Genomic DNA, 15,689 nt, shown 5'->3' with positions numbered 1-15,689 from the left:
CAAATATTGGGAAGATCTACAGACACCAGTCTGTGGCTTAGTAATATGACGATGGTGAAGAACTTTATTAATGGTAATGAGGCGCTCATCCTGGATGTGACGGCAACAGGAGGAACAAGATGGTGGGATGCGGACACTCTCCACTCCAGGGTCATCATAACTTATGGAAGAGGCTGTAACGTCTCTCCAAGAAACCTTGAAAAGGATGAATTACACCTTGGAGGAACGTTGCTCGAAGATCGCAGAGGTGGAAAGATCTGTTGCCCGCGATGACCCAATCATTCTGCTGCTGGCGCTGCGCTCAGGAACCGGCTGTAAAAATCCTGACACCTGGAGTCAAGCAGCATCGACCCAGAGGAAAGGCCCAGGGTTAACCAAGAGAAGGACCAGGAGCTACGAGGTTAATGGCCAGATAGTCGGCGACAGTATGGCTTTACAGATATCGGAGAGTTGGCTTCGCTCTGAAGCATGGAGGAATGTATGGGGGCCCCTCCACAGTCACAAATACACAGAACATAAAAATAAACAATTTATTAAACACTAAATAATATTCTGTATATAAAAATGGTTGTGTTTCAGCTTTAAAAAGTTGCTGTTGGGGTACACGATTCCTGACAAGTCCCATTAGCGAGGATTAGGGGGGCTCACGGATAATCCTATATGTACAGGTTGCTCTGGACTTCAATGGTCGTCACCATTTTCTTCAGAGATTCTTCAATTTTCTCAGATTTCTAAATATAATAAAATGAAGTGGGTTATTTGCACCAGTCTTTATCTAAAGTGGTATTAAATACATATGTCGGATTCACATCAGCACCACTAAACTCTTCATATAAGCATTGTAGGGAATCACTCTCTCTGACAGCGGGCTCGGTACACGAACAGGCACATACGTTCACACAGGACAATTCAATAAAGCTCATAGTCTTCCAGCGTGAAGAAAAATAAACAGCCTTTCCTTCAGTATAAAGACCACAAAAACGAAGAAAAAAAAAAAAAAAAAAAAAAGAGTAACGTCCAGTCTCTCACAGCAGAAAGAGGTCTTTCACCTCTCGCTCACAGATAAAGAATGAGGCAGCTGAGCTGCTTTTAGTAGGCTGTTCAAAGCCTGGAAGTTGAGATGTGAGATCAGCCAGTCCCACCTAACTCTTCTAGCCATTCCTAAAAACCTGGACCCAAAATCAAAATTTGGGCCCATTAAAAACCTCAGCACTATCTGTGCTGGAGTCTGCTTTTGATGGCTTCACATCACCAAGGCTACCCACCTCGGTGACACATATCTCCCATCCAGGACCTGTCCGGCTACCACCTTATATCATGTACGTTTGTCAGCACGACTATCTGCCTGTTGTACGGCTATTCACATGCATATTCCTAATGGATGCAATGTAATGTGTTTCGGATTCTATTCTAAGGGTATGTGCACACGTCAGGATTTTTTCCTGACAAAATCCTGAGAATTCTGCCAGAAATCCGCGGGTTTTTTTGCGCGGATTTCTCGCGGAATTTGCGCAGATTTTTTGCGGATTTTTTTTTTTTTTTTCCAGAATGTCCTTTTTGCTTAGAAATCCGCAAAAAATCCGCAAAAAGATAGAGCATGTCCGGATTTTTTGCGGTATGCGTTTTTATTTGCGGAAAAAAACGCATACATCTGCACAAAAAATGCGGAATGCATTCTAAATGATAGGATGCATCATTTTAGCGTTTTTTATGCGGATTTATAGCGTTTTTATAGCGAAATTCCGCAAAAAAAACGCTAAAAATCCTGACGTGTGCACATACCCTAAAACCCACAAATCTTACCGCAGCCAGACGGCTCATGTTCTGACAGGACAGTAATGGGCGAAACGCTTCGATTGTGACAGAGTCCAGATTGGCGACATCGGTGTAGCATTGGTAGAACACGGCAGGGATCCCAAACACCTGACAGTGCGCCATCACTGCAAAAAACACGAATAGTAAAATAATTCAATACTCTCTGTAATAATTCTGTAATAAGGACAAAGGAAAAAAAAAAATCACAAGGCATCTATCCTGGAGACAGTTATGTTGTCCTAAAATGCATGTGAATTTAAAATTGAGCAAATTTTACAACTCTATTTGAATGAAAAGCTCCATTAAATGTATACAGTTCCTATGCAGGCATATATCTTTTCCAAGGTGACAAATTTCACACAAATCTCTTGCTGTCACAGCTTCTCTTCTGTCTACTGTGACTAATATAGAGACCTCTTTAGTCAGTACAGGTCAGGAGGATTCTCAACTAGGAAGTTGTGAATCCCTGAAGAGACTTCTCACACATTCCTTCTTGCACCACCAGCTCATTGTGGAAAAGGGAGGGAGATGAAACATAACACAAGCTTGAGATTTTGGTTGTTGGGGCTTCTGGGATTTTAAAATAAGAATCAGGGTGACACTTCACAGCGAACAGCTAATGATCTCAGAAAATCTAGCTTCATAGCTCTCACGGTGCTAGCTGGGATCTCACCGAGGTCGGCTAGGAAAGCAGCCTCAGTGACAGGAGGTAACCTCGATGACATCACTGCCGGTCACTGAGGCTGCGCTCGCAGCAGCTCATTCCTCGGTGGTTCTCAGCCTGGACGGTCGCATTTTGGCACCATCCAGGTTGAAAACTGTTTTTCCCCCAGACATGGATTATGGCGTGGGACAGAACGATGAAGAGGTGAGGGATACTGTTGTTTTTTATTTTTGTTTTCTTACAGAAGACAAGGGCTTCAGTGGAATAGGCGTTTGGGGAGTATAACGGTGTTTGTTGTTTTTAAATAAAAAGTAAAAGTGTGTTCTGTTTTATTTCTAATAAAGGACTTTATTCTGGCTGTGTCTTTATTTACCATACAACTATAGGATTAGTAATGGATAGGTGTCTCAGACGCCTCTCCATTACTAAGCAGTGGGCTTGATGTCACCGGACAATGCAAAGGTGACATCAACCCCACAAATAACTCCACTTGCCACCGCTACTGGGCAAGTGGGATGAGCTGGACAAAGCGCCAGAATTGGCGCATCTAATAGATGTGCTTTTTCTAGGTGGCTGCAGGCTGCTATTTTTAGGCAAGGGTGGTGGGGGGGGCAGTATCAATGGCCCCTTACCAGCTGGGAATACCAGCTCTCAGCTGTCTGCTTTAGCAAGGCTGGTTGTAAAAAATGGGGGGTACCCCACGTCGTTTTTTAAATTATTTATTAAAAAATACGACGTGGGGACCTCTCCATTCTTGATAACCAGCCTTGTTGAAGCTTACATCTGAGGGTTGTAGCCCCCAGCTGTGAGTTTTGCCTGGCTGGTTATCAAAAATACAGGGGAACCCACTGCGTTTTTTTACATTTTTTATTATTTATTTACAGCACATGAGCCGGCTAATGAATACACCCATCAGCCGCTCCTGCTTTCACTGTTATTAGTGGCAGCAGGAGTCGGATGATGGGAGTTGTAATCCCATCCGCTGACACCAGTGACCGGAGGTGAACTTTATACCTCCGATCACAGCTGTGCGCTCACGCTGTCTTTTGAAAGCGTGGGAACCGCGTCTGTCTGACCAGCGGAGATGATTTCACCGCCGATCAGAAGCGGTGTTTGCCGCGCTGCCATGCATATGACAACGTGACAAACACCCGTTGTTCGAGCAGCCGAACCTGAACAGTAGCGTGGACTTCCCGATGAAGTCACTGTTCGGTATCCATGCCCGAACAGTAGGTGCTCGGTACGGACGCCGAACTTTACTGTTCGGGTTCACCCATTTCTACTCCTATGCATAAGTTGTCCACCCCATAATGCTACATTGTGCTTTCTGCTGGAAAAAAGGTCACAATATATTATATCATCATCAGCCTCTGCCAGAACTAACAGGACTGAGGATTATTATTACTACTGCTGATCAATATTACCTGCCGCGGGCAGAGCGTCCACGATATTCGGCTGCTCTAGGTAACTGCAGGGTGTGCGATCTGTGTACTGCTTTGTGGTAACTACTCTGAGAAATGGGACCGTCAGATTATGTATGGGTTCTGGGGTTTTATACTCCGTCACGGGACAAGTGGAGAGGACGGTCACCTTAATAGAGGACTTCTGGAGACAACTAAAAACCTGGAAGAGACAAAATGAGCAAAAAGCTTAGATAGGCGAAGTCTGCTAAATCTATAGTTCTGAGGGAAGACAACCGACCTGGAAACTCAGTCAGTGAAGTCATTAGGTCACTGTTTTACTACGCAATAAACACACCACCAACCAGAGGCCAACGGGAAGGAGACCAGGACAGAGGTACAGTACATTGTGACAGGAAGGGGATAGGACAGAGGTACTGTACATTATGACAGGAAGGGGACCAGGACAGAGGTACAGTACATTATGACAGGACAGAAAGGGGGACCAGGACAGAGGTACAGTACATTATGACAGGACAGAAAGGGGGACCAGGACAGAGGTACAGTACATTATGACAGGACAGAAAGGGGGACAGGACAGAGGTACAGTACATTGTGACAGGAAGGGGACCAGGACAGAGGTACTGTACATTATGACAGGACAGAAAGGGGGACAGGACAGAGGTACAGTACATTGTGACAGGAAGGGGACCAGGACAGAGGTACAGTACATTATGTCGGAAAGGGGACAGGACAGAGGTACAGTACATTATGACAGGAAGGGGACAGGACAGAGGTACAGTACATTATGACGGGAAGGGGACAGGACAGAGGTACAGTACATTATGTCGGGAAGGGGACAGGACAGAGGTACTGTACATTATGACAGGAAGGGGACAGGACAGAGGTACTGTTCATTATGACGGGAAGGAGACAGGACAGAGGTACTGTTCATTATGACGGGAAGGGGACAGGACAGAGGTACAGTACATTATGACGGGAAGGGGTCAGGACAGAGGTACAGTACATTATGACAGGAAGGGGACAGGACAGAGGTACAGTACATTATGTCGGGAAGGGGACAGGACAGAGGTACTGTACATTATGACAGGAAGGGGACAGGACAGAGGTACAGTACATTATGACAGGAAGGGGACAGGACAGAGGTACAGTACATTATGACGGGAAGGGGACCAGGACAGAGGTACTGTACATTATGACAGGAAGGGGACAGGACAGAGGTACAGTACATTATGACAGGAAGGGGACAGGACAGAGGTACAGTACATTATGACGGGAAGGGGACAGGACAGAGGTACAGTACATTATGACGGGAAGAGGACAGGACAGAGGTACAGTACATTATGACAGGACAGAAAGGGGGACCAGGACAGAGGTACTGTACATTATGACAGGACAGAAAGGGGGACAGGACAGAGGTACAGTACATTATGACAGGACAGAAAGGGGGACCAGGAAAGAGGTACAGTACATTATGACAGGACAGAAAGGGGGACAGGACAGAGGTACAGTACATTGTGACAGGAAGGGGACCAGGACAGAGGTACTGTACATTATGACAGGACAGAAAGGGGGACAGGACAGAGGTACAGTACATTGTGACAGGAAGGGGACCAGGACAGAGGTACAGTACATTATGTCGGAAAGGGGACAGGACAGAGGTACAGTACATTATGACAGGAAGGGGACAGGACAGAGGTACAGTACATTATGACGGGAAGGGGACAGGACAGAGGTACAGTACATTATGTCGGGAAGGGGACAGGACAGAGGTACTGTACATTATGACAGGAAGGGCACAGGACAGAGGTACTGTTCATTATGACAGGAAGGGGACAGGACAGAGGTACTGTTCATTATGACGGGAAGGGGACAGGACAGAGGTACAGTACATTATGACGGGAAGGGGTCAGGACAGAGGTACAGTACATTATGACGGGAAGGGGACAGGACAGAGGTACAGTACATTATGTCGGGAAGGGGACAGGACAGAGGTACTGTACATTATGACAGGAAGGGGACAGGACAGAGGTACAGTACATTATGACAGGAAGGGGACAGGACAGAGGTACAGTACATTATGACGGGAAGGGGACCAGGACAGAGGTACTGTACATTATGACAGGAAGGGGACAGGACAGAGGTACAGTACATTATGACAGGAAGGGGACAGGACAGAGGTACAGTACATTATGACGGGAAGGGGACAGGACAGAGGTACAGTACATTATGACGGGAAGAGGACAGGACAGAGGTACAGTACATTATGACAGGACAGAAAGGGGGACCAGGACAGAGGTACTGTACATTATGACAGGACAGAAAGGGGGACAGGACAGAGGTACAGTACATTATGACAGGACAGAAAGGGGGACCAGGAAAGAGGTACAGTACATTATGACAGGACAGAAAGGGGGACAGGACAGAGGTACAGTACATTGTGACAGGAAGGGGACCAGGACAGAGGTACTGTACATTATGACAGGACAGAAAGGGGGACAGGACAGAGGTACAGTACATTGTGACAGGAAGGGGACCAGGACAGAGGTACAGTACATTATGTCGGAAAGGGGACAGGACAGAGGTACAGTACATTATGACAGGAAGGGGACAGGACAGAGGTACAGTACATTATGACGGGAAGGGGACAGGACAGAGGTACAGTACATTATGTCGGGAAGGGGACAGGACAGAGGTACTGTACATTATGACAGGAAGGGCACAGGACAGAGGTACTGTTCATTATGACAGGAAGGGGACAGGACAGAGGTACTGTTCATTATGACGGGAAGGGGACAGGACAGAGGTACAGTACATTATGACGGGAAGGGGTCAGGACAGAGGTACAGTACATTATGACGGGAAGGGGACAGGACAGAGGTACAGTACATTATGTCGGGAAGGGGACAGGACAGAGGTACTGTACATTATGACAGGAAGGGGACAGGACAGAGGTACAGTACATTATGACAGGAAGGGGACAGGACAGAGGTACAGTACATTATGACGGGAAGGGGACCAGGACAGAGGTACTGTACATTATGACAGGAAGGGGACAGGACAGAGGTACAGTACATTATGACAGGAAGGGGACAGGACAGCGGTACAGTACATTATGACGGGAAGGGGACAGGACAGAGGTACAGTACATTATGACGGGAAGGGGACAGGACAGAGGTACAGTACATTATGACGGGAAGGGGACAGGACAGAGGTACAGTACATTATGACGGGAAGGGGACAGGACAGAGGTACAGTACATTATGACAGGAAGGGGACAGGACAGAGGTACAGTACATTATGACAGGAAGGGGACAGGACAGAGGTACAGTACATTATGACAGGAAGGGGACAGGACAGAGGTACAGTACATTGTGACAGGAAGGGGACAGGACAGAGGTACAGTACATTATGACAGGAAGGGGACAGGACAGAGGTACAGTACATTATGACAGGAGGGGGACAGGACAGAGGTACTGTACATTATGACGGGAAGGGGACCAGGACAGAGGTACAGTACATTATGACAGGAAGGGGACCAGGGCGGAAGAACATTATCACAAGAAGAGGACATTATTGCATAGAGGATGAACATATCTGTCTTTATAGATTCAAGAAAGCTATAGAGGCCGTACATTTGATCAACATGCAGGTACCAGGTCCAAAGTTTGCACAGGGCCCATCGGACTCTAGGTAGACCAAAACATTTAGGGAATTCTTTTACTACTGTAGAGGGTCACACCTCCAGTATCTAAGTGATGCTAATATTTTCGGCACCCATATTACCCACCAATATGTTCAAGCTTTTCTAGATTCCCTTATGTAGGCAGAGGAGACAACTCGCATGGATGGATGTGATCTCCTCCCCTGCTAGAGATTAATGTAATTACAAACAGATCTGATGACATCATATTAAATCACAGAAGGCAGCTGACGTCATTGAAGGATTTCTACGGAATCCGACCGCTGCTGGTGGCGTTCATTTTCTCTGGGTCTGACTGGGCTGAGTGTATATATATTTGGCCGCCAGGAACATATAAAACATCCCCGAGGGATCACTCCGTATCTCACCTTCTCGCACCACTGGAACTGCTGATCTTCGGCCACATAGGACTTACACAGGCAGAGCAGCACCTGAAACAAGGGAACCTAAATCAGTAATGGCGGCTGTCTATTGCTGGTCTTAGCTAGCGTGAAATCTACTTCTTGTAGCATCTACTGCTCTGATCTTCCCTCATACTTTACACTGCAGCTCTGCTTCTTCAGATTCACCACAAAGCTGATTTCCATTATATTAAGGACCGATCAGTCATAAACTACAACCTACTAAACCAGAAGAAATCCAGAATATCAAGAAAGTACCACCGATATACTGAGCCTCAAGGGCATCTTCAGTTCTCACACTGGCTTACAGAACATATCTCCTCCTTCCGCCACTTACTGAGGGATCCGTGACGGATCGGTAGAAGATACAGGATGATGGAGAAGTTGTTGTGTGGTCTCGACATCTCTCATTCCATAAAATAATAAAGCCGGCGACCTCCCAGCTCCCAGAGCTCAGGATATAGGCAGACAGAAACCCTGGACAAAGAAAAAAATGATTATTACTTTCCTTCAGTGTATTTATGGCTAATGCATGGCACAGAGCACAGAGGGTAAGATATTGTTCTCAAAGGCTATGGCAATGTGTCTGTTCATCTGCTTATGAAATACAAAGATTAAGAAACTTTTACATTTTTGAAGATGGAAGAAAGCATCTATGTGTTCAGGGAGGGCAGATCACACATGTTGTAGATACGGAAGAAAGCAAACACGATGCAGTTTGCAGGAGGAGGGGTAAAATAACACAGGATGTGGAAAAGTGTAGAAAGTAAGGGCCGGACTCATCACAGACTGAACACAAACTCCTCAGTGTTTATCAATGACTGGTAGAAGGAAACTTCACTCCAAAGCTGATGAGGTGCTGAAACATGTCAACAATTGAAGATAGCAGCACCCTAGAAAGATACAAAGCTTACACCCTGCCTATATTACTGGGAGAGACACACAGAACTCACATCCAGCCTATATTACTGGGAGAGGACACAGACCTCACATCCAGCCTATATTACTGGGAGAGACACACAGAACTCATATCCTGCCTATATTACTGGAAGACACAAAGCTCACATCCAGCCTATATTACTGGGAGAGACACACAGAGCTCACATCCAGCTTATATTACTGGGAGAGACACACAGAGCTCACATCCAGCCTATATTACTGGGAGAGACACACAGACCTCACATCCAGCCTATATTACTGGGAGAGACACACAGACCTCACATCCAGCCTATATTACTGGGGGGAAAACACAAACCTCACATCCAGCCTATATTATTGGGAGAGACACACAGACCTCACATCCAGCCTATATTACTGGGAGAGACACACTGAGCTCACATCCAGCCTGTATTACCGGGAGAGAGACACATAGCTCACATCCAGCCTATATTACTGGGAGAGACATAGAGCTCACATCCAGCCTATATTACTGGAAGACACACAGCTCACATCCAGCCTATATTACTGGAAGACACACAGCTCACATCCAGCCTATATTACTGGGAGAGACACACAGACCTCACATCCAGCCTATATTACTGGGAGAGACTCACAGAGCTCACATCCAGACTATATTACTGGAAGAGACTCACAGAGCTCACATCCAGCCTATATTACTGGAAGAGACACACAGACCTCGCATCCAGCCTATATTACTGGGAGAGACACACAGAGCTCACATCCAGCCTATATTACTGGGAGAGACACACAGACCTCATATCCAGCCTATATTACTGGAAGACACACAGCTCACATCCAGCCTATATTACTGGGAGAGACACACAGACCTCACATCCAGCCTATATTACTGGGAGAGACAAAGACCTCACATCCAACAGATATTACTGTGAGAGACACAGACACCTCACCTCCAGCCTATAATACAGGGAAAGATACACAGACTCACATCCAGCCTATATTACCAGGAGAGACATGCATACCTCACATGCAGCCTATATTATTGGGAGACACACAGACCTCACATCCAGCCTGTATTACTGGGATACACACAAAAATGGCATCCAGCCTATATTACTGGGAGAGACACACAGCGCTCACATCCAGCCTATATTACTGGGAGAGACACACAGAGCTCACATCCAGCCTATATTATTGGGAAAGACACACAGACCTCACATCCAGCCTGTATTACTGGGAGAGACTCACAGACCTCACATCCAGCCTATATTACTGGGAGATACACAGACTCGCATCCAGCCTATATTACTGGGAGAGACTCACAGACCTCACATCCAGCCTATATTACTGGGAGAGACACACAGAGGTCACATCCAGCCTATATTACTGAGAGAAAAACGCCTAACAAAAGAAAAATCAGGAGTCTGAAAATAAATAGGGTAATAAAGATTGCATCTTAGAGCAGAGCTCCATCTTCTGACATATCATGTGGCCACTGATCATAGATCACAATTTGCATAGATCTACAGTAGTTTCATATAAAGAGCCCTTGCAGCCTCCTATGGAGGAACATTCCTGAGGCTCCTATTACACTGCAGTATATATTGTTTGGTGAACGTTTCTGACACATACACCAAACGTATCATTGAGGCACTATGGACCCATCAGATGCCAAAATAGTGTCCTTCTGGCTTCCATAAAGTAAATGAACCCTAAGCAGCACTAAAGAAGATCTCCTATATAGTAGACACCCAGCATCAGTAGGGCCCCACCAGCATCAGCAGCGCAGAGTATTTCAGGGTGACTTATTTTTGTTATCTGGGCATCATACCTGCAGCATTGTCCCCGACCCCCAGGATGAGGCTGGAGCAGGGCAGCGTACGGTCCGCAGAGTTCTCCATGGCTGCGCGGCTTTCAGAGCTCCACGTGACGGTCACTTCTCTGCAGAGACAGCACAGGACACCAGACGTCAGGTCTGAACCAGCGCTTACCCGATGCCCACCGTACCCACTCATCAGATATAGGTTCACCAGCAGCAGGAGACTGATGTAGCGCCACCCACCGGCAGATTACAGCAAAACCGAGGAACGCTAAGAAAACGCTGGCGAAACATTACAATGGAAAATATCTCACCGGAATCCCCCTTTAGTGACAGATAAACAATATTCCGGGAAGCTCCGATCTCGGAGGCTGCAGGGAGGCGAGACGGTCCGATCTCGGGGGCTGCAGGGAGGGGAGACGGTCCGATCTCGGGGGCTGCAGGGAGGGGAGACGGCCCGATCTCGGGGGCTGCAGGGAGGGGAGACGGCCCGATCTCGGGGGCTGCAGGGAGGGGAGACGGCCCGATCTCGGGGGCTGCAGGGAGGCGAGACGGCCCGATCTCGGGGGCTGCAGGGAGGCGAGACGGCCCGATCTCGGGGGCTGCAGGGAGGCGAGACGGCCCGATCTCGGGGGCTGCAGGGAGGCGAGACGGCCCGATCTCGGGGGCTGCAGGGAGGCGAGACGGCCCGATCTCGGGGGCTGCAGGGAGGCGAGACGGCCCGATCTCGGGGGCTGCAGGGAGGCGAGACGGCCCGATCTCGGGGGCTGCAGGGAGGCGAGACGGCCCGATCTCGGGGGCTGCAGGGAGGCGAGACGGCCCGATCTCGGGGGCTGCAGGGAGGCGAGACGGCCCGATCTCGGGGGCTGCAGGGAGGCGAGACGGCCCGATCTCGGGGGCTGCAGGGAGGCGAGACGGCCCGATCTCGGGGGCTGCAGGGAGGCGAGACGGCCCGATCTCGGGGGCTGCAGGGAGGCGAGACGGCCCGATCTCGGGGGCTGCAGGGAGGCGAGACGGCCCGATCTCGGGGGCTGCAGGGAGGCGAGACGGCCCGATCTCGGGGGCTGCAGGGAGGCGAGACGGCCCGATCTCGGGGGCTGCAGGGAGGCGAGACGGCCCGATCTCGGGGGCTGCAGGGAGGCGAGACGGCCCGATCTCGGGGGCTGCAGGGAGGCGAGACGGCCCGATCTCGGGGGCTGCAGGGAGGCGAGACGGCCCGATCTCGGGGGCTGCAGGGAGGCGAGACGGCCCGATCTCGGGGGCTGCAGGGAGGCGAGACGGCCCGATCTCGGGGGCTGCAGGGAGGCGAGACGGCCCGATCTCGGGGGCTGCAGGGAGGCGAGACGGCCCGATCTCGGGGGCTGCAGGGAGGCGAGACGGCCCGATCTCGGGGGCTGCAGGGAGGCGAGACGGCCCGATCTCGGGGGCTGCAGGGAGGCGAGACGGCCCGATCTCGGGGGCTGCAGGGAGGCGAGACGGCCCGATCTCGGGGGCTGCAGGGAGGCGAGACGGCCCGATCTCGGGGGCTGCAGGGAGGCGAGACGGCCCGATCTCGGGGGCTGCAGGGAGGCGAGACGGCCCGATCTCGGGGGCTGCAGGGAGGCGAGACGGCCCGATCTCGGGGGCTGCAGGGAGGCGAGACGGCCCGATCTCGGGGGCTGCAGGGAGGCGAGACGGCCCGATCTCGGGGGCTGCAGGGAGGCGAGACGGCCCGATCTCGGGGGCTGCAGGGAGGCGAGACGGCCCGATCTCGGGGGCTGCAGGGAGGGGAGACGGCCCGATCTCGGGGGCTGCAGGGAGGGGAGACGGCCCGATCTCGGGGGCTGCAGGGAGGGGAGACGGCCCGATCTCGGGGGCTGCAGGGAGGGGAGACGGCCCGATCTCGGGGGCTGCAGGGAGGGGAGACGGCCCGATCTCGGGGGCTGCAGGGAGGGGAGACGGCCCGATCTCGGGGGCTGCAGGGAGGCGAGACGGCCCGATCTCGGGGGCTGCAGGGAGGGGAGACGGTCCGATCTCGGGGGCTGCAGGGAGGGGAGACGGTCCGATCTCGGGGGCTGCAGGGAGGGGAGACGGTCCGATCTCGGGGGCTGCAGGGAGGGGAGACGGTCCGATCTCGGGGGCTGCAGGGAGGGGAGACGGTCCGATCTCGGGGGCTGCAGGGAGGGGAGACGGTCCGATCTCGGGGGCTGCAGGGAGGGGAGACGGTCCGATCTCGGGGGCTGCAGGGAGGGGAGACGGTCCGATCTCGGGGGCTGCAGGGAGGCGAGACGGTCCGATCTCGGGGGCTGCAGGGAGGCGAGACGGTCCGATCTCGGGGGCTGCAGGGAGGGGAGACGGTCCGATCTCGGGGGCTGCAGGGAGGGGAGACGGTCCGATCTCGGGGGCTGCAGGGAGGGGAGACGGTCCGATCTCGGGGGCTGCAGGGAGGGGAGACGGTCCGATCTCGGGGGCTGCAGGGAGGGGAGACGGTCCGATCTCGGGGGCTGCAGGGAGGGGAGACGGTCCGATCTCGGGGGCTGCAGGGAGGGGAGACGGTCCGATCTCGGGGGCTGCAGGGAGGGGAGACGGTCCGATCTCGGGGGCTGCAGGGAGGGGAGACGGTCCGATCTCGGGGGCTGCAGGGAGGGGAGACGGTCCGATCTCGGGGGCTGCAGGGAGGGGAGACGGTCCGATCTCGGGGGCTGCAGGGAGGGGAGACGGTCCGATCTCGGGGGCTGCAGGGAGGGGAGACGGTCCGATCTCGGGGGCTGCAGGGAGGCGAGACGGTCCGATCTCGGGGGCTGCAGGGAGGGGAGACGGTCCGATCTCGGGGGCTGCAGGGAGGGGAGACGGTCCGATCTCGGGGGCTGCAGGGAGGGGAGACGGTCCGATCTCGGGGGCTGCAGGGAGGGGAGACGGTCCGATCTCGGGGGCTGCAGGGAGGGGAGACGGTCCGATCTCGGGGGCTGCAGGGAGGGGAGACGGTCCGATCTCGGGGGCTGCAGGGAGGGGAGACGGTCCGATCTCGGGGGCTGCAGGGAGGGGAGACGGTCCGATCTCGGGGGCTGCAGGGAGGGGAGACGGTCCGATCTCGGGGGCTGCAGGGAGGGGAGACGGTCCGATCTCGGGGGCTGCAGGGAGGGGAGACGGCCCGATCTCGGGGGCTGCAGGGAGGGGAGACGGCCCGATCTCGGGGGCTGCAGGGAGGGGAGACGGCCCGATCTCGGGGGCTGCAGGGAGGCGAGACGGCCCGATCTCGGGGGCTGCAGGGAGGCGAGACGGCCCGATCTCGGGGGCTGCAGGGAGGCGAGACGGCCCGATCTCGGGGGCTGCAGGGAGGCGAGACGGCCCGATCTCGGGGGCTGCAGGGAGGCGAGACGGCCCGATCTCGGGGGCTGCAGGGAGGCGAGACGGCCCGATCTCGGGGGCTGCAGGGAGGCGAGACGGCCCGATCTCGGGGGCTGCAGGGAGGCGAGACGGCCCGATCTCGGGGGCTGCAGGGAGGCGAGACGGCCCGATCTCGGGGGCTGCAGGGAGGGGAGACGGTCCGATCTCGGAGGCTGCAGGGAGGCGAGACGGTCCGATCTCGGGGGCTGCAGGGAGGCGAGACGGCCCGATCTCGGGGGCTGCAGGGAGGCGAGACGGCCCGATCTCGGGGGCTGCAGGGAGGCGAGACGGCCCGATCTCGGGGGCTGCAGGGAGGCGAGACGGCCCGATCTCGGGGGCTGCAGGGAGGCGAGACGGCCCGATCTCGGGGGCTGCAGGGAGGCGAGACGGCCCGATCTCGGGGGCTGCAGGGAGGCGAGACGGTCCGATCTCGGGGGCTGCAGGGAGGCGAGACGGTCCGATCTCGGGGGCTGCAGGGAGGGGAGACGGCCCGATCTCGGGGGCTGCAGGGAGGGGAGACGGTCCGATCTCGGGGGCTGCAGGGAGGCGAGACGGTCCGATCTCGGGGGCTGCAGGGAGGGGAGACGGCCCGATCTCGGGGGCTGCAGGGAGGGGAGACGTCTTCACCTTATCAGATCTATACGGACAGTTACGAGGATGAGATACGACCACAGAGAAATTATTTAAGTTGTATCAGGGTTTGAATTTCGAAGTACGAGTTGTCACTTCCATCATCACCATTTTGAGGTTCATAAAACTTTATAATCTAATTTTTTTTGGGGGGGAGGAGGAAAAGGGAACTGCTTGGGAAACCGACCACCTCTGAGTGCAGGAGTGGCCGGTAACCAACACACCAAGCTGTAAATAATAAAATATTTAAAAAAATCCCGACTCTGAAAAGGCAGAGGATTTTTACAAGAACTTTACAATTTTTTGCCCGTATACGATGAGATAATCCCCTTAAGGGGTTAAAAACAAGCCACATATGCGGCTTCCAAAGATGAGTCTGCACACTGTCCATCCTATCGTACATTATAGCCACGAACCCCGGACATTATAATCCGGTCTTATTATAATAGTCAGACGGTAAAGACACAATTACCTTTTCTTTGCCAATTCCCTCCTGATCTCCTTGTCCTCTTCCTCCAGCTCTTCTGCTCCATCTTCTTCCTCCTCTTCATCCTCCTCCACAGCTCTGGAGAACACAGACACAACCTCCCCAAAGAAGGTGGCCATGATTGTGTATTGTGTGCAGAGCAATGGCTGCAGGAAGTGGCTGACTGTGCAGCATGACACAGGCGAAATGTGGGAGGGGTCAATTCTCACATCTCACCACTAGAGGGAGCCAGGAGTATGCAACCACGGATTTATACTGCAGTACTAGGAAACAGCCACGAGAGGGAGCCTTGCTTCACAAATGTAATACTCAGGAGCTACCGCAAGAGGAAGCCCGAACACCTTGCGTAGCGTCAACGTGAGGCTGCGTCATAACGTACAGCACGTGGTATATGCGCTGAGTAAGAGCTGACGCTAGAGGGAGCATGGCCTCTGATGAGATACTACTTAGAATCCCCATCGCTTT

The 15,689-nt window shown here is 52.9% G+C and overlaps 1 protein-coding gene across 1 annotated transcript; it reads right to left on the bottom strand.

Annotated features, from left to right (window-relative positions):
* Positions 1-516: 516 nt before the first annotated feature.
* On the bottom strand, positions 517-15,398 carry LOC138672598 (proteasome assembly chaperone 1-like). Its single transcript, XM_069760735.1, has 7 exons — positions 15,210-15,398; positions 10,754-10,863; positions 8,342-8,481; positions 7,972-8,034; positions 3,904-4,102; positions 1,804-1,940; positions 517-731 (listed from the first exon to the last, which is right to left on the bottom strand). The coding sequence occupies exons 1-7, from the start codon at positions 15,341-15,343 to the stop codon at positions 657-659; spliced, it is 858 nt and encodes a 285-aa protein (XP_069616836.1). The 5' UTR covers positions 15,344-15,398; the 3' UTR covers positions 517-656.
* Between the last annotated feature and the right edge of the window lie 291 nt (positions 15,399-15,689).

The sequence above is a fragment of the Ranitomeya imitator genome, chromosome 3 (assembly GCF_032444005.1).
Source record: "Ranitomeya imitator isolate aRanImi1 chromosome 3, aRanImi1.pri, whole genome shotgun sequence".
In the NCBI taxonomy this organism is placed as follows: domain Eukaryota; kingdom Metazoa; phylum Chordata; class Amphibia; order Anura; family Dendrobatidae; genus Ranitomeya; species Ranitomeya imitator.
This window is presented reverse-complemented; position numbering and strand designations above follow the sequence as displayed.

Coding starts and splice junctions, on each gene's coding strand:
- LOC138672598 (XM_069760735.1), bottom strand. CDS start 15,343: ATGGCCACCTTCTTTGGGGAGGTTGTGTCTGTGTTCTCCAGAGCTGTG. Junction 8,482..10,753: donor GGTCGGGGACAATGCTGCAG/GTATGATGCCCA, acceptor TTCTTTGTCCAG/GGTTTCTGTCTGCCTATATC. Junction 1,941..3,903: donor GGACGCTCTGCCCGCGGCAG/GTAATATTGATC, acceptor TGTTTTTTGCAG/TGATGGCGCACTGTCAGGTG.